Source organism: Strongylocentrotus purpuratus, unplaced genomic scaffold (assembly GCF_000002235.5).
Source record: "Strongylocentrotus purpuratus isolate Spur 01 unplaced genomic scaffold, Spur_5.0 spur5_contig_816, whole genome shotgun sequence".
Lineage (NCBI taxonomy): Eukaryota > Metazoa > Echinodermata > Echinoidea > Camarodonta > Strongylocentrotidae > Strongylocentrotus > Strongylocentrotus purpuratus.
The window spans coordinates 1,735,927-1,762,619 of NW_022145520.1; the positions used below are offsets into that span (position 1 = coordinate 1,735,927).

At 36.9% G+C, this 26,693-nt stretch overlaps 1 protein-coding gene and 1 long non-coding RNA gene across 2 annotated transcripts; both read right to left on the reverse strand.

Annotated features, from left to right (window-relative positions):
- On the reverse strand, window positions 1-25,957 carry LOC105442113. The gene is made up of 9 exons (XM_030979604.1): window positions 25,487-25,957; window positions 15,098-15,250; window positions 11,429-11,592; window positions 10,252-10,382; window positions 9,151-9,244; window positions 7,894-8,235; window positions 7,138-7,312; window positions 5,492-5,625; window positions 1-4,631 (listed from the first exon to the last, which is right to left on the reverse strand). Exons 1-9 carry the CDS (start codon window positions 25,578-25,580, stop codon window positions 4,308-4,310), a joined length of 1,611 nt encoding a protein of 536 aa, XP_030835464.1. The 5' UTR covers window positions 25,581-25,957; the 3' UTR covers window positions 1-4,307.
- Window positions 21,203-23,428, reverse strand: LOC115921690. The gene is made up of 2 exons (XR_004063041.1): window positions 23,384-23,428; window positions 21,203-21,664 (listed from the first exon to the last, which is right to left on the reverse strand). It is a non-coding gene; the product is annotated as an uncharacterized LOC115921690 (long non-coding RNA).
- Window positions 25,958-26,693: the final 736 nt, after the last annotated feature.

The window sequence follows — 26,693 nt, forward strand, 5'->3', positions numbered from 1 at the left end:
TTTTTTTTCGTAAACAAAAACACATGGTGCTTGTTTAATCAATAAATTAAACAACTTGTTTTCATTCATGTTGAAATCAATGATGCTTAGCGTTTTTATCTTGTATGGTTGAACATTAAATCCTTTTGTCATGTATTCAAAATCTGTGACTCATTTGTCTGAATACAACAAAACACACTTTTTTAAATCATTCAAAATCTGTTATTATGAATCCACCCTTATAAGTAAAAAAAAAAGGATGAAACAAGTAACTAAAAATCATTCAAAATCTGTTATTATGAATCCACCCTTATAAGTAAAAAAAAAAAAGGATGAAACAAGTAACTAAAAATTTTCCAATATAAAAACTTTAAACAATGTCATAATTCCTTTCAAGGAATGAAAAATCAAAGTCGTTTCTAATAAATAGAAACTAAACAGGATGCAAAATGCATGTATAAATGAAGACAAAACAAAAAAAACAACAAACATTATGCTTCTACATCAGAGTGAATTATGTAGCTAATAAGAATTTTGACACATTTCACCTTGAATCCTAGTACATGCATGCTGAAGGAAAATATCACAGAATCTTTTTCATATGAAATATACAGAGTGCCCCCCCCCCCAAAAAAAAAAACCTTGGAAACTGCTAGTATAATCTGCAGGCAGACTCTCGGCTTCGGTTTTTCGCAAGTTTCGTAGTGCATATTTCAGAGTCTGCAGTCAGAGACTACTTTCACTCATATCATGATCCCTTAAAGGGAGCATAACTGTATGTGTATATGTAGTCTCTAAATGCAGACTCTACATCGTGCACTATGCAAATTGCAAAACCGAAGCCAATGGTCTGTGCCCGCAGACTAATTATAGTATGACTTTAATTTCTTATGCTAGAACAATAGCAACACTAACAAATCTCATCCAGCAGTTTTGTTGAACAAGATTTTTTTACCACAGGCCTGCAACCATTGAGATTCAGGATGATTTAATTATTTCAGGGGATTTTTATCTCCTAGCTTCACTGCTTGTAAAGGGTTAAACAAATGTTTCAAAAACATTGAAAAAACACTATAAATTCTACATTCATTCTAATATAGGTGAACATTCTTTTACAGCTTTCTGTTTACAAACATATTCCATTTTACATCGTGCACTATGCAAATTGCAAAACCGAAGCCAATGGTCTGTGCTCGCAGACTAATTATAGTAAGGCTTTTTAATGTCTTATGCTAGGAAGCAGCCTTCAAGAACAATAGCAAAACTAACAAATCTTATCCAGCAGTTTTGTTTAACAAGATTTTTTTTTACCACAGGCCTGCAACCATTGAGATTCAGGATGATTTAATTATTTCAGGGGATTTTTATCTCCTTCACTGCTTGTAAAGGGTTAAACAAATGTTTCAAAAACATTAAAAAAACACTATAAATTCCACATTCATTCTAATATAGGTGAACATTCTTTTACAGCTTTCTGTTTACAAACATGTATTTCCCATTTTACTCCTGGGAGAAAAAATCAAAAAGTAAAATTATGCATTTCTATATCAACTAATTCGCTGCTCGTTTTTCCAACAGGATATAAACAACAACAACAAAAATCAGTCCATGCACTTCTAGTTCACTGGCTTTCATGCACAAACATCATAGAATTGTTTTTCTTGTAAGAAAAAAAAAGAAAATATACAACAGCTATTTGACTTCAATTTGGTTTCGAATTAACCAATTTAAAGATGTTAACAATTAAGAGTCCAAAATATTATTGATCAAAATTATTTTTAAAACCAATTGATACCACTAAGCAAAACCAGACATTAGCTTGAAAGCTTTAAATTACTTAAAAAGTACATGCCTTGGTGCTACATACTTCCTCGAGTCTGTCTTCGACAAAGTTGTCATCAAATCTAGTGGTTTGTAGTCAACAAGTTCCTTTTGATTCTTCACTACATGACAACGTGGAAAACTAAATTCTACTGCATAGGCATGATAGTGTGAATTGTAATACACTGTATCTAATTGGACAAGTACAAAAAATACAGTGCTATTGTGTACAATGATATGCTCTATTTGACCAAACAGAGGAAGCTCGCTAACATCATGGCAGACCAGAAGTGACAACTGATAATGTGTTCCATGTACTTTAACCCAGTTGGCATCAAATAATTCAGTAGAAAGATCCTCTACTTGGATTTGCTCTTGCACAATCTGTCCAATATTTTCATCTAAATCTGACAAAAGTAGTGAACTACCTGGCCCAACCTCCAGATATTCCAAAGGATGGTTTGACTGAAGATGGAACGTTAGTGCTGTCTGATGTTTTTTGGCAAGTGATTTACAAATGTTTTTGTAATTACGCACAGATTCTGCAACACGGCCAAAATAGTGATGTTTCGCTTCGTACCTCATACACCATACATGTATGAGTGGCCCAACTTCTCTCAAACACGTTGGATAATGCACCATAAAGTGGTGTTTTGGCAACAACCTTCTGTCAGGAAAGGTTTTCTGGAAATGTGTGTGATGTTCTTCAGTAAGAATAGACAATTGGGCTATCAAGCCTGCTGTCAATTGAGGAGCAAAAATAATGTCCATACAATCTAGTAATCTAAGTAGCAATTCCCAGTAGACATTTCCTTCTTCAATGTCTTGAGCAATTATGAATGGCAGATTTCGAATCAAGCACCATGCTTGCATAGCCTTCTGTCCAACATCATTCCTAGCTGACCTAAGTTTAATAAAGGATGGTTTGTTCTTGTTATCTGTACGGTTTAAGCAATGGCTGGCGACTCTCTGATTCAGTTCATCTTGGGACAAGAGGGGCGGTTGCCTTTCATATATGAAATACTCTAGAACAAGTTTCAGCTCATACTGAACTATGCCTTCCAAAAGATCATGCATTATATCTAGTGAAAAGTTTGCCAAGACATGAAAGTAAATACAATCATTCAATACAGTCTTTTGTTTCACTCCAAACACATGTGACTGGGTAGTTTGAGCTTCAGCTTCTTCTAAATGTTGCTCATAAGTCTGCCTGGTGCGCATATCCATTGAAACCTCTTTGAATTTGTTCTGTGCCTCTTCCTTACTTGTAACACATAATCGACAGTAATAATGAGCAGAAAAGCTCTCTACAAATCCCAGTAGGGAATTAGCACCAAGATTATCAGCACTTATTTGAGTAATGGTCCCCTTCTTCACAATTCCATTAGGGAGAGCAATGCCAACTGTTGACAGGATATTAATGTCTTTTACAATGTGCTTGAGAATAGCATTAAATCCATATTTCTTGGCATCTTCAGCATACCATAGAGCTATAAGATTGATATTGGAAAGATTGGAATTATACTTTGGTGGCAGATTTTTCAAAATGAAATATAAAGCACCTATCTTGTGAATTTTTGTTTTTGAACCAATGGGGTTCACAGTCTCGAAATCATCATAAAAACAGTGAATTTGGAGGGCATTCTCATCTTCATGGAAAAGAGGGGTTTTCTCAAATTGTGAACCATCACAATAATCTCTCATTACACCATCTGTGCTCTTATGGTCATGAGTAGCAAAATGCAATATATCTTTATTGCTTAAAAGCTGCTTCAAAGAATCTAAAATGGGAACGTAAACAAATGTATCTTCAATAGCAATCTGTTCATACTGCTTAGTTCTTTTATTGAGACGACTATCATATCGGATGCCTAACTTGATTTCTTGTGGTTCAACAAGTCCAATTGATTCACAATACTTTGTCCGCTTATATTCTGAATTCAAATTTTCAAAGGGCTTTTCAAGCATAGCAAAATGTGTTTGAATCTCCTTATAAGCCTCGGATTCTATAGGCAGCTTATGTTTTAAGAAAGCAGCTGTAACGGCTGCCGATGCACTTTTTACTACATCACCTACAATCGCACTGGTTGTTTCTACTACATCATTTACAACTTTTCCAGAGTTTGCACTATTTGCTGAAAATTTTGAAATTACATTTACACACTGCCTGTTCAAGGTATCTACAGATAAAATGTCATCTTCATATACATCCTGATCTTCAACAATCTCATCATTATTAATATTGTATTCTTGAAGACTTTCAAGACTTTCTTCAGGAAAGTCACTCACTTTATCATTTTCATTAGACTGCTCTTTATTATCTGGAAAATCGGTTTTAAGGTGAGTCTGCAAATGTCCCCGAAATCCTCGAAAAGTATGAAATGTTCTCGCACAAGCTCCCTGCCCACAGGTCAATACTTCTTTACCATCTTCAATAACTCCATGTTTCAATCTCAAATGTTGAACCAATTTGGGTATTGCAAACTGTTTGTGGCATTTGAAGCAAATCATGGTGCTAACAATTTCGATCTAATTTCACGTACTCTTGGTGTTTCCCGGGACACTCCGATATCGATTTCAAAAATGGCAGTCTGGACAAAAGTCCAGAACTGCCGCAGAGACAAGCAGTACTGCAGGCCAAAGACAAAGTGGGTCTTGAAGAGTAAATCTACTGCTGCTTCGACCGTGCGTGCCGAACATGGAATGGCCTTGTGATCCACAATGATCATGTAGTTGGTGATTCGGGCCTTGGAATTGCCAATTGCCAGAAGGAACGGTTGACTCTTGGTCTCTTTTGTGTTGTCGAGGAATGCTTGAATACTCCCTCCTGTCTGTGTTGAAAACAAATTATTTGTATAGAATGTAACTAGCACTCAACGCATTTCAATACTCAACGCATTTCAATGAACAACATATTTCGATCAACATTTTTAAAAGACAGCCTTACATGTAGTACTGGGGGAAATTGTGTTTTTACAAAAGGGTTATTGGACAATAATGTAGGACATAAAACCAAATCAAATTTACATCAAAGAAAAGAATTGGAATTGGTCCATCAAATGATATAACATCAAAATATCAGATGATATTTTTTGTAATGAAATACAATTTTTCTTACCCTGTAGAGGGGTAAAAATGCAAGTACTTTCAAAGCTTGTTTTATGTATATGATTAAAAAGGGTCTTTCTAATGTGGTCAAGACATTTCAACTTCCACAAAAGGAGTACGAAAAATAAAGATACTGCAATTTCTGCACTATTATTAACTTGCAGCAAATTTGTGGCATGAAATATTCCTTTTCATTTATTGATTCTCCATGTAGGGCTGTGAAAATCAAAGGCAACATGCCTGATATATCACACAAGTTGTTACTATGTTTTCATACACAACATGTTCCTAGTATTTGTTTGCAAATCTTGATGTCTACTGTTCTAGTTTATTTTACTCCGACCAATTTCAAGGCGGGTGAAGTTTTTGAATAGGCCTAAATTTCTCGAGCACCTTCTCTGTCCAAATCAGTCTAAGCCTCTTCATGTAAGAGATCATAAACCAATATAATTGTTCTCTTTGAACACACATCACGATGCTTTCTGAAACTTTTTTTTTAATGCAGCAAGAATGTGTTTTATGTGACAGGGTATTACCGGTACTTAATATTTACAGTTCTCTTTCGTAATGAAAAGCTAAATACCTTCTGAAATTGAATAACCCTCGAGAGAGCTGAAGAAATGGACACTTTTGCTGACGCAGCTTTGGACTTCCCTTGGCTTGCAGGAGGCAATAGGCACAAGAGGAGGAGGATAGCAGATGTGCTGGAATTCCATCCTGTGCATTACAAAATGAAAATGGTTATTATTAAACAGGCTTACATGTTGATCAAGGTGAAAAATAGAAGTTAAATGTACCAAAATAATTACAAACTGACCTGCTAAAATTTGAATCAAAATAGCCTGTAACAAGAAACTATTATAAGAAATAAGTATATAGTCGAGGACTTATCAATATTATAGCCAAAGCATGCAAGTGGCTGTTAATGCAGTTTAGGGGTACTAAACCAAAAATCCAATTGATGCCAGCTTGGCACCCTTGGAGAAATTTTACTGACACTTATAGCAACGCCTTCTTCTTCTTTCTTATGAGAATTTATACAAAGGGGGATGGGAAAAAAGAAATCAATAGGAAAATAATAAACGGGATATTTATGCATGGGAGAAGGCAACATTCATGGCAAAGCACCTAACCTAGATTGTTCTCTGTTGACACATATATAACAAACTCTTTAGTAGCATAAGTTCATGTTTTTTTTTTTACAATTTTTTTCTTGTTCTACTGAATTTAACATGCTTCTACCCAATTTGACATCCTTTTCATGATTAAATCACAAAAATTGCATCAATACTGGAATCAAATGTTGCAATTAACAATTTATCAAATATGTCCCCTATGGGCCACCATATTTTTCAAAGTTAACTAATGAAGAAAAACAAAAATATCATGATTTTCTGAATTCTAAAGCATTTATCTTCAAATAAAGACAGAGTAAACACAAGCAAGCTGCTAATATGTAAATGCAGGGTCCTGTGGGGTCGATTCAAGTTCATATTATAAGATAATAAGCCATGCATATCATATCTGAGGAAGAAAAATAACAAAGTGAACATATAAACATGATGCTTTGTTTCAAAACAGAAGCTCATTCTATTTCAAAAGTAATGATTGGCAATGTGATAATCCTTATAAAGATTCCACAATGGGCCATGCAACAAACTTTTTTCTTCATAATTATATAAATTTCTTCTTCATAATTATATAATTAATATAATAAAAGAATTATGGAGAGCATGTTCCAACTACAAATAACTTTGCCAAGTGGGCATGTAATGTAATTTTTTGTAATTCTCATTGCAACAAGAGTCCACATTATTTGAGATGCCCAATAACCCTACTGTATCCCAGCCTTCCAGATAAATATAATTTGTTGGAGGAGTTGACAAAAAAAAGGGGGGGGGGGGAATTGTTTTAATTGGGATGGGTCATTTTTTGTGATTTCAGCATACTTGTCCCTTAATATACATTTTTAATGAGACTGCAAGCTCTTTGGTGGAATTCTCAATGGTGGTTTAAGACCAAGGTCTAAACTTGGTTCAAAACCATGGATTGGATTAGATTTGCATGTATTCTAAAACTTGTCCAATGAACATGCTTGTGTGAAGCACATATATGCTCAAATTTAAACTAACCTATCAATGGTTTATCCATGGTCTCAAATAAACCACCATCAAGAATTCCACCCTTTATGACATCGGAGGGTGCATTCAAGGGAATGTGCAAAAATACCTTCTTTATTTTGATCAGAACTGTCATAAGATGACAGAAGCTCCATCACTGTCAAGTTTCCTTTCTGCTTCAGAAGTTGTCTTGCAAGTGTAACAACCTTGGGCTTCAACTCGGGCCATTTGGTCAGGAAACGCGAGTGATTTTCAGGAAAAAGTTTCCGAAAATCTACCTCAATCTGCAAGAATACATGTAAAAGGAAAACGGGGAAAAGAGAGAAAAAATAAACTATGCATAATTTTACAGTACAGATACCCCAGTTAGACTAAATCAGCAATATAATAAGGTACCGTCAAAGCTCAGACCCCCATATATACACACCCCAGATCCAGGAAAAGGGGATTCTTCAAATATTTATCTGAATAGCAACCACTAAGAAGTACTTTTGAAGGTCTCTCTACACAAAATCCATACATGAATGAAACTTGCTGGACCTTTGAAATAGATTAGATTTGCTAGATATCACTCATGTTGATGCTCACTGTCCAAAGGTACATGACAACCAGTAATGGTGATTGTTCACCAACAGACAGTCACATGCGGTAAATACAGATACAGATTGAAGGATAAAACTGGCAGAATCTTCGGACTGATATTTTCAAAATCTCAAACATATATAATAAAACAGAGAAATATGAATTTGATGCCTCAGTGCCAAGTAATAATTCTGATGCTTTAATTCCCATACACATAATTTTGTTGCCTTAGGCCTGAGAGGCTAAATCAAGAATTAGGAGTAAATTTTTTTGTAACACTTACCAAACCTGGAACAGTTTCAAAAGGAAACTGTTCCAAAATATCCGATGCGGAGCGTCCGTCCCTGACCATATGCTGTCTAACAGGAAAAGTGGATTTCATCTTTTCAACAACCAGGGTAGAATCACGTTCTAATGTTGGACAGTGTCGTAACCAGTTGAGGTCTTCATCATAGGTGCAGCCTGGAGCAGATTCTTGGTCACCTTCTCGGACCTTCCCAGGACCACCATCTCTGCTTGATGGCTTGGGTAATGGGTTGGATGTCTTCTCCTCTGTTGTGCGGTTAACATTTTTTATTCTAGCAGCCAGGAATCCCGTGTTACTTCTTGCATCAAAATAAGCTTCCTAAAGTGAAAGAACGAGATGAATCTTTGACCGCGTGGTTGAAAATGTATGTATAAGCTTTTTGTTGATAATATTAACCTTGAAATGATGCACAAAATGATGTGATGAGAAATTGTAGTTTTCAAAGAAATTTTAGCAAAGTAGCATTAGTGTCATATAATGCAAGCATCTTGACTTTGATACAAGGAAGCAGCCATCACTCTGCCCCACTTCAAGAAAAAAAGAGTTTTGAGTGGTTGTGAAGGAGAGTAGAATGGTATCATACATTTCTTATTGGATATTGTGCCAAAGATGGTGGAGTGTGACCTACACAAGATAAAATTTAAAAAAAAAAATTCTTCTCAGAATATAATTTAGAGAGATTTTGAGGGTATTTTTATCTTATCAGAGTATCATAAGTTTTCTTTTGATTAATGGAATGCAATACCTTCTTATCAGAGAGGACCATGCAGGGCCCATATTCAATTAAATACTTCAGTCAGAAAAATAAATATTTTTTCTTAGATTTTTGCTCGGATAAAATACTTTGCAGATTTTGGTATTCAATTCATAAATTTGGCTAAGTATTTTACTTTAAATTTAAGACACCTCTAGAGGAGACTTAAGCCAAAGCATTTACAAATTTAACTGGTAGATGAAGGCTTACATGTATGTGCGCAGTCACTCTCAGCTGCGGAGAATTATGAAGTAGCGCATTTTTGGTGCAATGTGTTGATTGCGCATCATTTGGTCACAAAATCGTGATGTCACAATGCCTCTCAATAAGTATTTTACTTAAATTTTGACTTACTAAAGTAAAATGCTAAGAACTGAATTGAATACAAAATAAGTAAATACCTTAGCCAAAATACTTAGTAAAAAAACTTACTTAGTCAAAGTATTTATTTGAATATGGGCCCAGATTATAATACTTACATGACCTGTGCTAGTAAACGGATCCTTGAGTCTTGGAAACAGATTCACTATCCCCATGGCATATTTGGTTTTCATAGCTGCTTTTGGATGTTTGCTGTGAAATAAGAAAGCACATCTCCTGTATGAGAATTACAGTCATATGGACTCATGACTGGCTCTATTAAAACAGAACTTAGTATGTTGATAACAAGTAGCATACCCCTAGTGGTCTCGTCTGCATCATATAATTTGCTATAGTTTAGTATTTTTTTATTACTTTAAAATCTCAAAATATCACATGGTTAGTTCATAATACATTTATAAAGTGAGGCCTCATGACGATGAGGCCGCTAACATCTACGGCATTAATCTATTTTAACGTAATGACCCAAAAATGTCACTCACAAGACTGGTAATACCTGATAACCATCATGTGCAAATCACATTTAAAACTAGATGAATCTTCGACCACGCACGGTCAAAATTTAAGCCTCTGCCATCATGCGATCAGAAAGATATTATTGCTTGTTCCATGCCATTGGAAATCCGAAACATTTTGGGTGATTTTACAAATTTTGGGCACTATGAACTTTGACCCCGTGAACCCAAAATCTTCTTCCTCCCATGCTAATACATAATTGAGCTAGGTTTGAAAGAAATTAGTTCAATTTGTCTGAAGTTATAGCAATATCGAGCTTTTTTCGGGTAATTTTTTACAATTTTTGTTTGGCCCTGTGACCTTTGCCCTTTGACCCCCTAAACCCCAAATCTAATCAGTTCATCCTCACATGTATATAAATACTTGTGTCAAGTTTGGTAAAAATCCGTCCAGTAGTTCTGAAGTTATCGTGGTAACAAGTTTCCGACGGACGGACGCACGGACGGACACACGGACGCACGGACGGAAGGACGGACGGACAACCCCGAAAACATAATGCCTCCGGCACCACCTGACGGTGGCGGAGGCATAAAAAATGAATATTTTGAAAAATGATTTTGAAGAGACAACAAATTCCTTTAAAGTTGACCATGTTACCTCAGTTTCTTTTCACATAATTGGTAGTACCTGATAATTATTATGTGCATTTACACAATCATAAAAGAAAATTTGCTGGCACTTACCCATAGTGTTCTTGCATGTGGGCTACCAAAAGGTTAATCATCTGCCGTCTAGTTTTATCTTGAAGTGCTCCAGTCAATTCATACTCTCGGAGAATGGCATCACCTCTGTGCCGCAAAATTTCTTGTACAAACTGCAAACAGGTAAATCATCCCATTAAGTCATAAATAAACATATTGAGTTTATAATGCACTTTCAGGCACTTTAATTCATACTGACCTTTCTAAGGGCACGAAATTTTATGAATGACTATGAATTTATATAGGTACATTATGATATTAAAATTGATATATGGCCAATAATCATAAATTCTAAATAATAATATATTTATTTATAGAGCTTGAAATAGTTTAAATATTGTTAAATACACACTCCCACAAACACCCCAAACACACATATGCACACACGCACATACACACACACGAGGGGACACATGAGGCTACAGGTAAATTTGTGTTTATTGTAATGCGAGTTCCTTCTACTTAATATAGACATGCAAGCCCAATGCCATGGGGAGACCGTCTAAAGTGCCCTGAACAGTGTTCATTACTTTCATATCCACAAACAATACAGCAGGAAACTATTCTATGTTTGGGATCATCATGAACACTACAATAAAGGTTATGTAACAATCGATGCATCTCATCTTCAACTTTTTAATTTTGATATTAGTCCTTTTCCTTGATACCCTCAGAGGTCTATATGGAACCAGATCATGAGATGTATTATTCGATGATTATTTACCTCATTTCTCTTTCCCATTTCTAAAACATTTCATAAAATTTGGCAATTCAATTTAAACCTCTAGACATAATATCATTTGTTTGAAATCATACCACCCATTGGAAGAAAATGAAACTGTAAAAGTTTATGGAAAACTTATGACAGATGACGAAGCAAAAAAGATGGCCAATATCTTACAGGAGTCGTCAGCTTAGATGTACCAAAAAAGAAATCAAATTAGTTGCCTAATGTTAACCTATACCATTACAAAAACCTTACTACAGGAAATATTAATTTACAATGTTAGTTCTAACTACACTAGATGTATTTTTTTTCTCCCAATATCATTTTCAATTTTAAATAATATGAAATCCGTATAGGTGATGAGTCCCTTATATTATGTTGATTATGATAGCTGAGATTGAAATGAAGCAAACAATTTTTTCTTAACCTTACCTCACAAGAGTTGTCAGTGATTGCACCTGATTCACTGAGGGCATTTAATCGTGGCCTCTTTCTACTGGAGCAAAAACTTGAATCAGATTCTGAGCTACTCAGGGAAGAGGAGCTGGTATCCACCTTGATAGTGTCTGCACTTGTGATGCTATGTACATCTGAACCTTTAATAAAGAAAAAAAGATATAAAGCCATGAGCACTGTTAAAAAACAATGAATACTGGCATCTTAAACTTTGGTAGAATTGAATACAGTTGGGCCTCCTTTATCCCCACACTTGGGATCAGCACTAACATGCATAAGGGAATCCTATATTCAAAACATGCAGTTGCCGAGTTTGAATGAATGCATGTTTCTGATCATGAAAAATTGAATTGAATGTGTAATAACAATGTTGGGAATAATGTATATAAGTAACCCAAATAGTTTGCGATATTACGAGTATGCTTGAAATCTTTGTTGGTTCCGCTAATTATTTGAGTAAAATAGGCAAATTCTCAAGTGATCTGGATAAAGGAGACTGGATAAGGGAGGTCCAACTGCATATAAATTTCTATTAGTCTAAAACCATCAGAAACCAGCTAAGTTATATTGGTCTGACACATTTGTTAATTTTACAATACTTGAGCATTTTTTAATGGACAATTTGTTAATTGATGCATTCATTCATGTCTAAGTGAATTATAATACTAGCATTTAGAAATGTTCAATTACTTTTCCATTGGACTGTTCCCAATGAAACCAATAGGTCTGTCCAATATAATCCAACAGAATTCTTTCATGATGGTTTTCTATAAGTATAAGACTAACAGAAAGAAATTGTTGGATTCCTATTATCCCATAGGAAAGTGAAAAGTATGCCGCAGACCTGCCGCAGACCTGCCGCAGATCTGCCGCAGACCTGCCGCAGACTTTTAGTCTGCGGCAAAGAGTATGCTGAAGTATGCGGCAGAAAGAAATTTTGCTGCAGACTTGCCGCATACCAGTATGCCACAGGAACAGTCTGCGGCAGATCTGCGGCAGGATGAAATTTTGCTGCAGACTTGCCGCATACTAGTATGCCACAGGAACAGTCTGCGGCAGATCTGCGGCAGGATGAAATTTTGCTGCAGACTTGCCGCATACTAGTATGCCACAGGAACAGTCTGCGGCAGATCTGCGGCAGGATGAAACTTTGCTCCAGACTTGCCGCATACTAGTATGCCACAGGAACAGTCTGCGGCAGATCTGCGGCAGGATGAAATTTTGTTGCAGACTTGCCGCATACTAGTATGCCACAGGAACAGTCTGCGGCAGATCTGCGGCAGGATGAAACTTTGCTCCAGACTTGCCGCATACTAGTATGCCACAGGAACAGTCTGCGGCAGATCTGCGGCAGGATGAAACTTTGCTCCAGACTTGCCGCATACTAGTATGCCACAGGAACAGTCTGCGGCAGATCTGCGGCAGATCTGCGGCAGGGCGAAACTTTGCTCCAGAATTGCCGCATACCAGTACGCCACAGGAACAGTCTGCGGCAGGTCTGCCACAGGAAATCCTATTAAAGTCTAATAGGGCCAATTGAAACCAATTATCTCATGCATATTCATTATTACTTTACACGTGTGACAGAAAAATACATTTATCATGATTTGTTAAGCAAATTAAGACAATGCACATCATTTTTGTGATTTCTATTTTCCTTTTGCCATTATTATCCAATAGATTATTTTGTCTGATCATGTTACAATTACATTCACGTTTAAGCAATAGATATATTGATTACTAACCAAGAAACTATGATTACTAACCAAGAAACAATATACATATTTAGTTTATATATGTGTACAAGCCTGTGTCACTTTAAAAGTTACTCTTGAATACACTTCAAATGATCAATGTGATGAAGTTAATACAATTGAGAATAGAATGTACCTAATTGGTAATATCGATATATATTGGTATTACCTAATTGGTAATATCGATAATGCCTATATCGATTATGAAGTATCAATCAGTTTATCACTGGTTCTTCTACATGCATACTTTATTGCCACATACTGGATATGAAAGAGTATGCGGCAGGTCTGCAGCAGGTCTATATGAGATATGAATATTCATGACGAAGAGTCTGCGGCAGGTCTGCAGCAAGTCTGCGGCAGACCTGCCGCAGACTCTTCATCATACTGAAAGAGTATGCGGCAAGTCTGCGGCAAGTCTGCGGCAGACCTGCCACAGACTCTTCATCATACTGAAAGAGTATGTGGCAAGTCTGCGGTAGACCTGCCGCAGACTCTTCATCATACTGAAAGAGTATGCGGCAAGTCTGCGGCAGACCTGCCGCAGACTCTTCATCATACTGAAAGAGTATGCGGCAAGTCTGCAGCAAGTCTGCGGCAGACCTGCCGCAGACTCTTCATCATACTGAAAGAGTATGCGGCAAGTCTGCAGCAAGTCTGCGGCAGACCTGCCGCAGACTCTTCATCATACTGAAAGAGTATGCGGCAAGTCTGCAGCAAGTCTGCGGCAGACCTGCCGCAGACTCTTCATCATACTGAAAGAGTATGCGGCAAGTCTGCAGCAAGTCTGCGGCAGACCTGCCGCAGACTCTTCATCATACTGAAAGAGTATGCGGCAAGTCTGCGGCAAGTCTGCGGCAAAACTAATTTGCATGTGAAAAAGATGACTGTCTGCGGCAGGTCTGCTGCAGATCTGCGGCAAGTCTGCCGCAGGAGTATGCGGCAGGCTCATTTCTTTCCTATGGGATTGGATCAGCAAAAATTTTCTGATGGATTTCTAATGGACCAACAGAAGTATGTGTTGGATTTCTATTGGAGCAATATAACCTTTCTGCTGGTTTCTATGGGTCCTTTATTTCCCTTTCCCTATTGAAACCATTAAACTTATTGGTTTCTATGGGTCCAATAGCCCTCACCTCGTGCTATCACACAAAGCAAACAGAATCAAAATCAGATGAGAAATGGCATAGGAGTGGCCTTTTGTAGGATTTTGAAGCAAAAGGTCAAAGATCATACACAGACACGCACAGAAACACACAAGTATGGCGCCCGTTTCACAGTCCCCTCCTCAAATTTGTTCGGTGGGGTCACAATTTAAATTAAAGACATTTTTTTTTTAAATGCAAGTTTGCATTGTTAAAAAATTCAATTTGTAAGAATCTGTAATTTTTATAATCTTTAGACTTCGAATTTAGATCATTGACCGCCCACAAATCACGGCTCTTGTGGCAAGGTTACGTCATCAAAAAAGGGTAGGTTTTTTTTTCCTCCACCAAGTTTTGAGACCTGTGCCTGTAATTTGAACTGCACATTCATTTATTGCTTATGAAAAGCAAAATGTTAATTCCCTAGACTCTATACAGCATACAAGCCTACACTGTACCTGCTACCAGACGAACGCTGACTCATTTTAACATGCATGCACATACAATGATCAGTGGCGGATCCAGCAGGGGGCGCACCCGGCATGTGCCCCCTCTATATTTTGAGAATTACCTCGTGAACATACACATTACTAAGGTTAAATTGTGATCTGCGCCCCCTCTTTATTTTTAATATGCTCTTTGCACCCCTCTAACTCTATTTTAAAATCCTGAATCCGCTACTGATGATATCACATTTAGCAGGGATTTGCAATTTTGTATTATAATGCACTTTATCCAAAACTTACCAGACCATTCTTCATCTTCTTTTAGCACCATGAGGCTGACTGTGGGATTGCTGGTCACCACATCTCCTAGTACGTCATCGTCTATACCAAACCCTTCTTGTTCATCCACAAGTACGAGATCTTCCCCATCCCTTATGTGGAATTTTCTTCTGACTGTAGGAGAGATTAAATAAATGAGAATAAATATCACAGTGCACTTTTCAGTTTCTTACAGATTGATGGCTCAGTCATAATAAACGAATGCTGCAAAAACTGCTGCTACAAGCCCAACTGTGCTATAGTATACAAATAACGCACGTCCCAGAGTGCAATAGCGGTGAATGCAGTACGCGCGAGGTTTCTTTATATTGGTGCCGCTCTGTGCAACAAGCCGCTTGCGGCGAGTTGACAGTGCGAACCATCTGAAGAAACCGAGCGAACACTGCATTTACGTTTCGCACAACAGGGTCAAGTGCGTTATTTGTTTTATAAAATAGCGACACAAACAGCAACAAACAAAAGTTTAGATCTTAAGTATACGAGAGTTCGATCTAGATCTAGAGTTATGTTGGTTCTAGAAATAAAATGAGGGTCTAAGACCTTGCAGGCTTACCAAAAAGTCTACAGGATTCATTGTTTGATTAAAAATAAAATGCATAGGGTGTCTAGAGACGAGTCTACATCAGACAGCTGAAATTCCTGGCTTCATTATAAAATCCAAAAGTCAAAACGGGTCTAAATCCAAGGCAAAAGTAAAACAAAAATTTGCTTTCTAATAATACCCCGCTCTAGCTAGAGCTAACGCGTACGCTGCGCTGGGGATCATGGTGGATCTTGGAGCGTACAATATTAGCTACGCGTAGCCTATAGCCTACAATGCACTCGAGGGAGCGTACTAGTACTACGCGTACGCGCGCGCACTGGATCCCCATGGTCACGCGTACGCACCGTGCAATATAACTTTTTACTGCGCTTTTTCTGCACTCATTTCTGCAAAATCGTGCTTGCATCAAAAATTTGTCAATGCCATGTGACGCGTATTGACCAATCACGATGCTTAAAATACTAGGCTAGATCTAGAGCCATTTTATAATACACCCTAAAACTGTTAAATGGGACATCAAGCTCAACCGGGGGTGGAGTTTGGACTGTTGTGTGCGCTACAAATAGTCTAGATCTAGATCTAGATCTAGAGATTGAATTTCCATGTTTATTATTTTTGCATTTTTTTTATTACATGAATGGGGTAGATCTAGATCTAGTCTAGATCTAACGTTAGATCTAGATCTAGATATCTAGGCCTAATGTCAATGCAGATCTAACGTTAGAACTCTAGATCTAACTGTTAGGCCTAGAAATCTAGAGTCTAGATCTAGTCTAGACTTCTAGATCTAGATCTAGATCTAGCCTAGACCTGATATTTTTGCAAAAACCCAGGATTAGGCCCTAGACTAGGTCTAGATCTACTGATTTTTCCTTTACATTTTGAAACAAATATGTAGATCTAGACCTATTAAATAACAATAGAGTCTATATAGACCTAGATCTATCATGAATGTTTGCCCTTTGGAGTATTTATCAATGATAATTTTTCAGAAATCCATAAAATATTAAATGGCATCATGCTGACCGGATACCCAACCCGGCCGGACAGCCAAGGCATAGTAGGCCTAGACCTCTAGGCCTGGGCTACCCAACGACAGGCGCGGCTAGCGCCAGCTGACGAACACGTAATACTATAGGCTAGCCCTTGTAAAAAAAAACCATGGATCCATGGTACGGTAAAACCATGGTTTTACCGTACCATGGATCCATTGTAAACCATGAAATAACAGGAGTAAATTGGAACAGACATATTATGGTTTTACCATGGATTTTCCATGGATTTTCCATGGTTAAACTGTGGTTTTTCCATGGTAAAACCAAGGTGTTACCACGGTAAAACCGCAAAGTACCGCAAAGTACCGCAAAGTAAAACCATGGTTTAACCATGGTTTCACCATGGTTTCACCTTGGTTTCACCATGGTATGACCACGGCAAAACCATGGTAAAACTACAGTAAAACCATGGTTTTACCATAATATGTCTGTTCCAATTTACTCCTGTTATTTCATGGTTTACAATGGATCCATGGTACAGTAAAACCATGGTTTTACCACGGTTAAACCGCAAAGTACCGCAAAGTAAAACCATGGTTTAACCATGGTTTCACCTTGGTTTCACCATGGTATGACCACGGCAAAACCATGGTGAAACTACAGTAAAACCATGGTTTTACCATAATATGTCTGTTCCAATTTACTCCTGTTATTTCATGGTTTACAATGGATCCATGGTACAGTAAAGCCATGGTTTCACCTTGGTTTCACCATGGTATGACCACGGCAAAACCATGGTAAAACTACAGTAAAACCATGGTTTTACCATAATATGTCTGTTCCAATTTACTCCTGTTATTTCATGGTTTACAATGGATCCACGGTACAGTAAAACCATGGTTTAACCATGGTTTCACCATGGTATTACAGTACACCATAGTATTACAGTTTCACCATGGTATTACCACCTTGATAACATGGTACTACAATGGATCCACGGTACAGTCAAACAATGGTATTACCATGTTTTCTCCGTCGTTTAACCATAATTTCACCATGGCTTTTAGGTACAAACCATGGTGAATCCAAGGTGAAACTTCTGAAATGTAAATCATTTATAGAAAAGAGAAGCTATTTTAAATGTGTAAGAAATACATAATATATGTTTGATATCAGTGATGGGAGACACAATGAATGACCTGCCAAAAGAAATGAAAAATTGTGTTGAAAAAGATGAATACTTTTAATAAAATATATGTCACACACGTTTTAGAGTAATACATGTAAATGTGTTTAAACATCCTAGTCTTTAGACGTAAAGTGGCAAGACTTTATGCATGTTCAAATAAATATTTGTAATAAACTGTCTTACCGGTACACATAAAAAGTTAATTAGTAAACTGTTTGTAAACAGCACACACTTAGCAAGCTTATATGTATGAGGTATAGGCTAATGAGGAATAAAAAGGAAAGACTAAAATATTTCAATTAAGAGTACCATTACACTGACCACAACACCATAAAGCTGTCAGTAATAAGAACAAATATGGCAAGGTATCTGAGTATGCAAGATTTTTTTTTTTCCTGAGTTGAGGTCCTATTGCATATATTGTAATAATAAAAACTGTAAAGAGGGCATGACCCCAAAAAATCACACAAATATACAAAGATAATTTTACCAACTGCAAACATTTGATTTGTTTGAAAGGTAACAAGTTGTATCCCAATTATAGGTATTTGGCTAGTCAGTCAAAACAAGTTCTTCCCCTTCTTGTTTGTACCCTTTATTGTAATGCATTTCAGATGGTCTCTATTTTAACTCTATAATTCCAGCAATTGTTTGATACAAAAAACCTATAACTATATTTCTTCAATTGAAATTGAAATGTACTGTTTGAGAGGGGAAAAAAAATTGTAATTAACACTGACTTAATGAGACAAACATAACAAACTTACAAATGGTAATGAACATCTTGCAAATAACTGGATCAATATGGACATATGTTTATAAAATGCCTTTTCACACCTATACACCCATATCCCTCCCTACACACAATAACAAGACCATCTCCTTGAATAAAATGGCCTAAGGATCAGAATTAAAAGCCTTTTATTTCAACCACTTCTATACTAAAAGCCACCCACCCCTCCCAAAAAGACTTTAAACCTGAGTAACAATAAATATAGGATGTACCCTGAAACCCTTACAAGCAGGTATAACAATTGTAAAAGAGGAAATATGGCCCATCTTGTTCAACTTTTGGAACTATTAACAATGTGTTCATTTGAAAACTTATATAATTTTTTTGGGTTACTGTGTTACAATCATTTGTTACAAAACGATACTGGACAATGTCATATGTGACCTTACACCACAAAATGACCAATAGGTCAAAAAAAGGATTGTGCTGATTTTCACATGACATTAAAGTAGAAGTCAATATCTTAAAATGGTGCATAATTTTTCAAATAAGTAAACCCTCTCAAAACGAGCACCCAAGATTTAGAACATTGCTGAAGCAGATTTAAAGTCAAAGTCAGGGAGAAAATGGGCCACTACAAAGAACAGCTTCTATTGAAATGCTGTAAAATTATCATTTTCATTTGATTAAAACAAATATCATATTTACATACATGTACACATGATTTCCGACGCTTAAAATTACGCAGAGGGTTTAAGATACCCTCATTAGGAAATACCAAAATCCTGAATCTCATATTTTGAACAAAATTAGACTATTTTAGCTAGGTTACATATAAAAGAATGTAACATAACTAAGTCATCCGATGGTAAAGAGGAAACTTACTAAAGATGACATTTTAACCAGGCAAGTGGAATCTTACTACCGGTACTCTTAATTACAAAGTAATTATAGCAAATACATATTTTCTTGAACACAAGCTAGTTTCAGCACACAATGAAAGATTACACTAAGTGAATACATTTTAGCAAAATTGTTGGCATCGGCAAGTGAACGGATGAGTAAGTAACTCGATATTTTCACATTTAATAGAAGAAAAAAAATTGTAACATGAAAACAATCTTCTTTGGTCTTCCATCAGCTTTTGTTTGAAGAGCACAATAAACAATGTCATTTAAAACTGGTGAAACTGGTAGATATATGTGAACCAATATTGAACAGCTTAAAAATAAAGTCAAGTTCTGGTCATGCGATTGCATTGTGAAAGAAACGTTGTGGAATCGATCAGGACAGGTTGATCATCTAGCATATAAAAGTATTGGTGTGTACTGCAAGGTTCTGGAATCATCAAAATTATAAGAAATTTGGTCTAGTCTTGGTAAGGTTACAAGCACTGTACACAGAAAGATGTGAATATGGGACTACATGAACATGTGGCGTAAAAATCGAACCTCAATATATAATTTTACATGCCATGTTTAGAATATTAAGGCATTTGATTGAAGATCCATGCTTTTCAGGGCACATTTTTATCTGATGTACTGCCACACTTACATAATACAATGATAAAGCTCACAATTTTTTTTCACCTCTTCCCAGAACTCAACCTTCTCTCTAAACATGAATATCTAAATAGATGGAAAGTCTCAAACGCTGGCAAATTTTTGGGCTTATACATGTATACATGTACATATCAGTTGTGTAAACCAAATTATTATAATGTAAATCTAATCTGAATGAAAGATATTCCTAACACGAAAACAAGCATTTTTATATTTTTGCTGATAAAATACTGGTAAAACTGGCAGATAAATGTGAACCATTATTGAACAGCTTAATAATGACTATAAAGTGCTGCGTCATACCAGTAGCAAGGCTATCTGGAAAGTTTTGATGAGATGTCATGACAAAAATAAATATTCTAAAAAAGAATTCTTTAAAATTTTGTATTGATGAATTATACGCGTGAAGGTAAAGGTATAATTTTACTATACATAGAGAAGTTCACTTCAACAACAAAAAATATCAACAAAATTCAACCAAAAAAAAACATGGCGTCCGAGTATTCGACTGTAAGCCTGGGAGTGTACTCGAGTACTTCATTACACGGTTATGCACAGCCTTACTTTAATAAGTGTTAAAGTACAAGTCTACTCCACTGAAAAGTTGAGTCGATTAGATAGACATAGATCTGTACAGCCCCAAAATAACTTGGTTTTGGAAAATGGTGCTCAGACTTATTTTTAATAATTTTGTTTAAAGCCCCACTGTCCTACTTGTAGCTACTTGCTCCCTCTATATAGAAAACTTCCCCAATCGGTGCCTGTTGATCCCCCATGATCCTCTTTTTCTTATGTTAGTTGAGAGCTGAGTTAATGAGATAGCCACCTGTCAGTGACCTCGCTGTGTGGTCAAATCCCTTCTGGCCCAGTAGTATTGACGGTCTTTAAAGGCCATCTGTACTAGTTTGGCCAGAAGGGATTAGACCACACGGTGAGATCACTGACAGGTGGCTATCTCATCAACTCGGCTCTCAAATAACATAAGAAATAGAGGATCATGGGGAACCAACAGGCACCGATTGGGGAAGTTTTCTATATAGAGGGAGCAAGTAGCTAAAAGGAGTGCAGTAAGGCTTTAATGAGCAAAAAACAAGTGAATGATCGAGCCGGTTCCTCTCACAATGCATTGCGCGACATTTTTTGTGACGTAGGGTCCTCACAACACAGACAGAGGCGTATACGTCACATCTGTGCGGCAAATTTAAAAGTTTTGCTCGAAAAAAAGCTGTGTATTGAAGATTACTTTCTCAGATTCCTTCCGACCGAACAAAGGTGACAGGGTCGATTGTACTGGATGTACTTGCTGAATGTTTGCTGGTCAGCATAACTGGTATAATTTTGAAAAGCTCTCCTCTATAGGGATCCCATACAGATGAATTCTCAAACTCTCACCCATGTCTTGCATAATTTCCGTGAAGTTTGTTGGACAGTTTAGTCTTACAAATCAAGACTGCATGTTCACTGGAACAGTCCATGTTGATGACTTTCCCGCAGCCGAAGATACCCTGAAAAATAAAAATAAATATTAGCACATTGTAGAATTGTATTATATGCTCTCAAATCAAATATAGCGAAAATTATGAGTTGATATTAGCAACATGTACACTCTACAAATGTACCTCCCCCTTTGAAAGCACCCCCTATCTCCTGTGTGTAATTTTAATACGGGCCAGATTTTTTAAACAACCTATTTAAGTCAATATGGGCCAGACTTTGTTGCGTTAAAGTACCCCTTTACCAGAGATTTGGGGTACACGAACGTGCTCAGAGCCCGTTTATGAAAGTGATTCAAACAGCGCTGTTTACTCGAAATTGCTGAATAGTCTCTATGCATGAATCGAAGAAACAAAGCCCTTCTCAACCTCTTATATAGGCCTATACAGCAATTTAGACAAACGGCGCCTAGAGTAAAGGAGGGGGTAATCGACCATCACCAGTTTTCGGCCGGTCCTTTGGATGCATAGTAAAATTCCTTTAAAATACATCCCATGATAGCATATCACATATTCCACACATGCCATACCATGCCAGAGTCACTGAAGAACCACATTTGCAATGGAAAATATATCCTAAAATATCACATTTTAGCGATGTAATCAGCGGTCCCGCTACCCGAATCTGAAAAATCGAGTATCTTACGCATGTCTGTAAGAAATATGGGTACCATAAAATGAGCTTTATTTCAAGTATTTTTCATATTTAGAGCCCGATTTTGTGTGAGTCCCAAGCTAAAAAGTATCTCATCGCATGTATTAAATCAATGCAGCCGAACACCGCAACGCACACACGATATCTCTGTCCAATTCAGATTCCAATTTCCGATCACCGCAGAACTAGTTTTCGGCATGGCGAGCTCCGGCTCGGGATACCTGCTCCGCCCGCTAGTACTATAGATCAGCGGGGAAACGCACGACGCGGGCGCGCTTCCTATTGACTTTGTACATACGACCGAAAACTGTCTCGCTAGGTCGATAACTGTCTCCGAAACAGTGAAAATTGAAATGGATATTGTCATGGCAATTCATGATTTTTTTTCTGGGATTCTTTGTTTGTTTGAATAATAATATTTGCTTCATGATTTGAACAAGAAATGATAATAGGAAGTAAAGAGTCCTAAAATAGGATTTTGTCTTAAGTGGCCGAAAACCCCCCTCCTATCATGAATATTAATATTTGCTCCGCCGTGACCGCGCATGCGTACTTTCTCCTCGCCATGTTAAATCAACGAACATGGATGAATCGTCGGGTTAGCACAAAGAATCACCCTTTTTCCCCCACGAGACTTCTTCATATTATGATTTCAAGTGGTTGGAAAGATGCCCAAAGGAGTAAAAAAAAACATTGTTAAGTCTAGTCAAAGTTGTAATTAGACTACCTCTTTTTCAGTATTTACTTTGCGAAAACATGTGACCAAACCCGCTCAGCCGCTGTTTGAATCGTTTTCATAAACGGGCCACATCTGCATGAGCTTCGATGCCTTTGGCATCGGCGTCGGAGCTCCATGGAGTACGTTACTTTCATGGATGCAGTATTGTACAGTATGGAATATAATCTAGTAAATCTACTATCATCATCAATTGCAATCCGTTTGGTTTTTTTTCATGAACAAAATTTACAAAAAATCAAAAAGAAGAATGAGATTTATAACCAAATTTCTTAATTTTTACAGAAAGCATACCCAATTCTGTATCAAGCCTTAAATTATGTTTAATCTTATTACTCACCTCCTGGAGAAAATGTTGACCTTAAAGTATAGCTCCAGCAGCAAATCAAAGTTGGTCGTTTTCTGCAGACCGATATTTTCCCACACATGAGTGGCTGTGTGGGACTGTACTGTAGTATGTAGACCAGTGTGACTGTCTGGTAAATTGAAATCTAGATCTACTTCGAGTTCTGCATGTTGTCCAATTCTTGCTCTGGAATACTCTTAGTCTCGTACAATTCTTCTTTCCTGGTGTAAATCTAACCCTTATCCCCTATATTCTGGGTTTTAAAGGAAGACAAATTTGGCGAAACGGCAAAGTAATGGCTGGAGTGAAGAAATTCAAAATTGGAAATACAGTGTGCATTCCACCACTAGATGGCAGCAAACACACTAATAATTGTATTTATTTTGGGGCAAATTGTTACAATTCCATATTATCGAATCAGTTCAAGGTCATCAAAACAATCGAGTAGTGCTGGTCATACATGTATTATGTATATAGTGGTCATAACTACATTGGTTACATGATAGTAGTTTTTTTAATTTTTTTTTAATACTCGTGTTGAGACCATGTCAAAAGTGTAGTTAACTACGGTCAGACCGTTGTTTGATTTGTGGTAAAACCATGGTTTAACCATGTTTTTATAACTATGGTATCAGAACAATTCTAAAACCATGGTTTAACTATGGTTTCGTAACCGTAGTTTGTCAACCTCGGTAAAACCATCGTTTTAACTATAGTTTCGTTACCATGGTTTACAACCATGGCAAAACCATGGTTTGCACATGATTTCTTTACCATGGTTTTTGTATCTTGGTAGAACTTTTAAAAATGGTTTCGTTACCTAGTTTTTTGTACAGTTGTAAAACTATGGTTAAACCATGGTTTCATAGCCGTGGTTTTTCAACCGTGGTAAAACCATGGTTTCATCCACGGTTCAATAGCCATGGTTTTTCAACTGTGGTAAAACCATGGTTTTTAACCATGGTTTAGTTACAGTGGTTTTCGACCATGGCAAAACCATGGTTTCACCATGGTTTCTTAACCATGGTTTTTTAGCAATGGTTATCCAATGGTTCAACAATGGTTCAATAGCCGTGGTTTTTGTACCGTGGTAAAACCATGGTTTCATCCATGGTTCAATAGCCGTGGTTTTTCAACCATGGTAAAACCATGGTTACATCATGGTTTCTTAACCATGGTTTTTTAGCAATGGTTATCCAATGGTTCAACCATGGTTTTGTTACCATGATTTTTGTACCGTGGTAAAACCATGGTTTTAAGCATGGTTTCTTAACCATGGTTTTTTAACGATGGTTATTCAATGGTTAAACCATGGTTAAAAAACCATCGTTAAGAACCCACGGTTAAACCATGATATTGCCACGGTTAAAAAAATATGGGTTTTGAACTATTGTAAAACCATGGTATAACCATGGTTCAATAACAGTGGTTTTTCAACGTTGGCAATATCGTTGTTTAACCATGGTTTCTTAACCATGGTTTTTTAACAATGGTTATTCAATGGTTTAACCATGGTTAAAAAACCATTGTTAAGAACCCACGGTTAAACCATGATATTGCCACGGTTAAAAAACTATGGTTTTTGAACCATTTTAAAACCATGGTATAACCATGGTTAAATAACAGTGGTTTTTCAACGTTGGCCATACTGTTGTTTAACCATGGTTTCTTAACCATAGTTTTTTAACCATTGTAATACAATGGTTTAACTATGGTTTCATTACTATGGTTTTAGTACCATGGTTAAACCATGGTTTATTTATGGTTTTGTTACCATGGTTTTTGAACTGCTGTAAAACTATGGTTTAACCATGGTTTTGAAACCGTGGTGTAATAACTGTGGTTTAACCACGGTTTAACCATAGTTTTTAAACCATGGTTTATTAACAGTGGTAAAACCATGGTTTAACCATTGTTTAACCATGGTTATGTTGGTAAAACCATGGATACTCACGGTTGGATCCTGAAAACAGTCGATCCATTGTAAAACCATGGGTGAACCATGGTATTACCATGGTTATGATGGTAAAACCATGGTTTTTTTTTACAAGGGAGATCTATAAAAGTTTATAACAAACAAGAACCATGTACACTTACTGAGTTCAAAGAATCCTACTGTGTCTTCTGGATCTATAGGCAGGTATTTTCTAATACTTCGATCCGCTGAACAGACCCTGACGCTTAATGGCATGGTTGCATGCACTTCGATCACTTCACATCTAGAATCTAGGCCTAATTTGAAGAATTACTACTCCAGAATCAAGACTTCAAGTCAGTGCCAGTGAAATTCTCTAGCCACATGCTCTCGTCTAGCTGTGCGCGCGCAGCTGCAGAGGCGCATATCGGATCATATGACAACTTTCGTCCAATGATTTTCGTCGAATTCTCTAGCTTATGCGCATGTGCGATTTTATAACACCAAATATGACACCATCAGCCTGTAATTGAATATTTTCACACCGTTGGTGTTATTTTTCGCCAATCGGACATGAAATGAACACCAAGGGTGTTGATATTTTTCTATTCCATGCTGGTGTTGAATATTTAACACCCTGGTTTTTGCAGTGTAGACCTCCGACCAGACATTTACCCCTAAGAGTGTAAATTGATGAAAATGTCTGGAAGGAAATTGAGATAATAACAGATCGCTAACTGTGTCACATCATAAGTCTAAAATGAAAACATACTTGAGCAAAGTTTATACGTGCTGTAATTAAGAGTAATATTTTGAAAAGACCTTCCATCTAATTGACACAAATCATTTATTTCTATTCATGCAAATGATTTTAACAATAATCAAACTTCTTTGTCGTTTTACTCTAGAAGGACCTGTTGTCTTTATGAAGAAAAAAAAATTCGCTATTTACAAGAAAATAGATTTAAGAGGATGCCTTTTTATTTTCCATCAAACTAAGCAACTCAAAATTAACTTTCATTTGAAAATTACGACAAACAAAATATGGGGTCCCTCCTGCCAGGCGTAAAGCTCCCCCCCCCCCCCCCCCCCTCCAAAAAAAAAGAGATGGGAAAAGGGGGAAAAGAGAGAATTTTTTTGAGTTAAAGGAGAAAGGAAAAAAGGAAAGAGAATTAAACAACGATAGAAGAGAGATGCGAGAGCATGATGAATTGTATTTCTTTTAAAAGAATGATGGGATAACAACACAGTTAATACACTCGAGATCAATTTTGCAAGTACTACTGGTGAAGTAGGAAGTAGGATAGCATTATACAATGTCTCGCTACGTGACAGATCATTTTTCTCTAACTTCTGACCAATCAGAAGGCCTCGTTTTTCAGTTTCCCA

Excerpts from the sequence above, each read along its gene's own strand:
- LOC105442113 (XM_030979604.1), bottom strand. The coding sequence starts at position 25,580 with ATGCCATTAAGCGTCAGGGTCTGTTCAGCGGATCGAAGTATTAGAAAA. Across the intron at positions 15,251-25,486 it reads AGTAGGATTCTTTGAACTCA|TCAGAAGAAAATTCCACATA; the intron begins GTAAGTGTACAT and ends TCTCTCCTACAG. Across the intron at positions 7,313-7,893 it reads TTGAAACTGTTCCAGGTTTG|ATTGAGGTAGATTTTCGGAA; the intron begins GTAAGTGTTACA and ends GTATTCTTGCAG.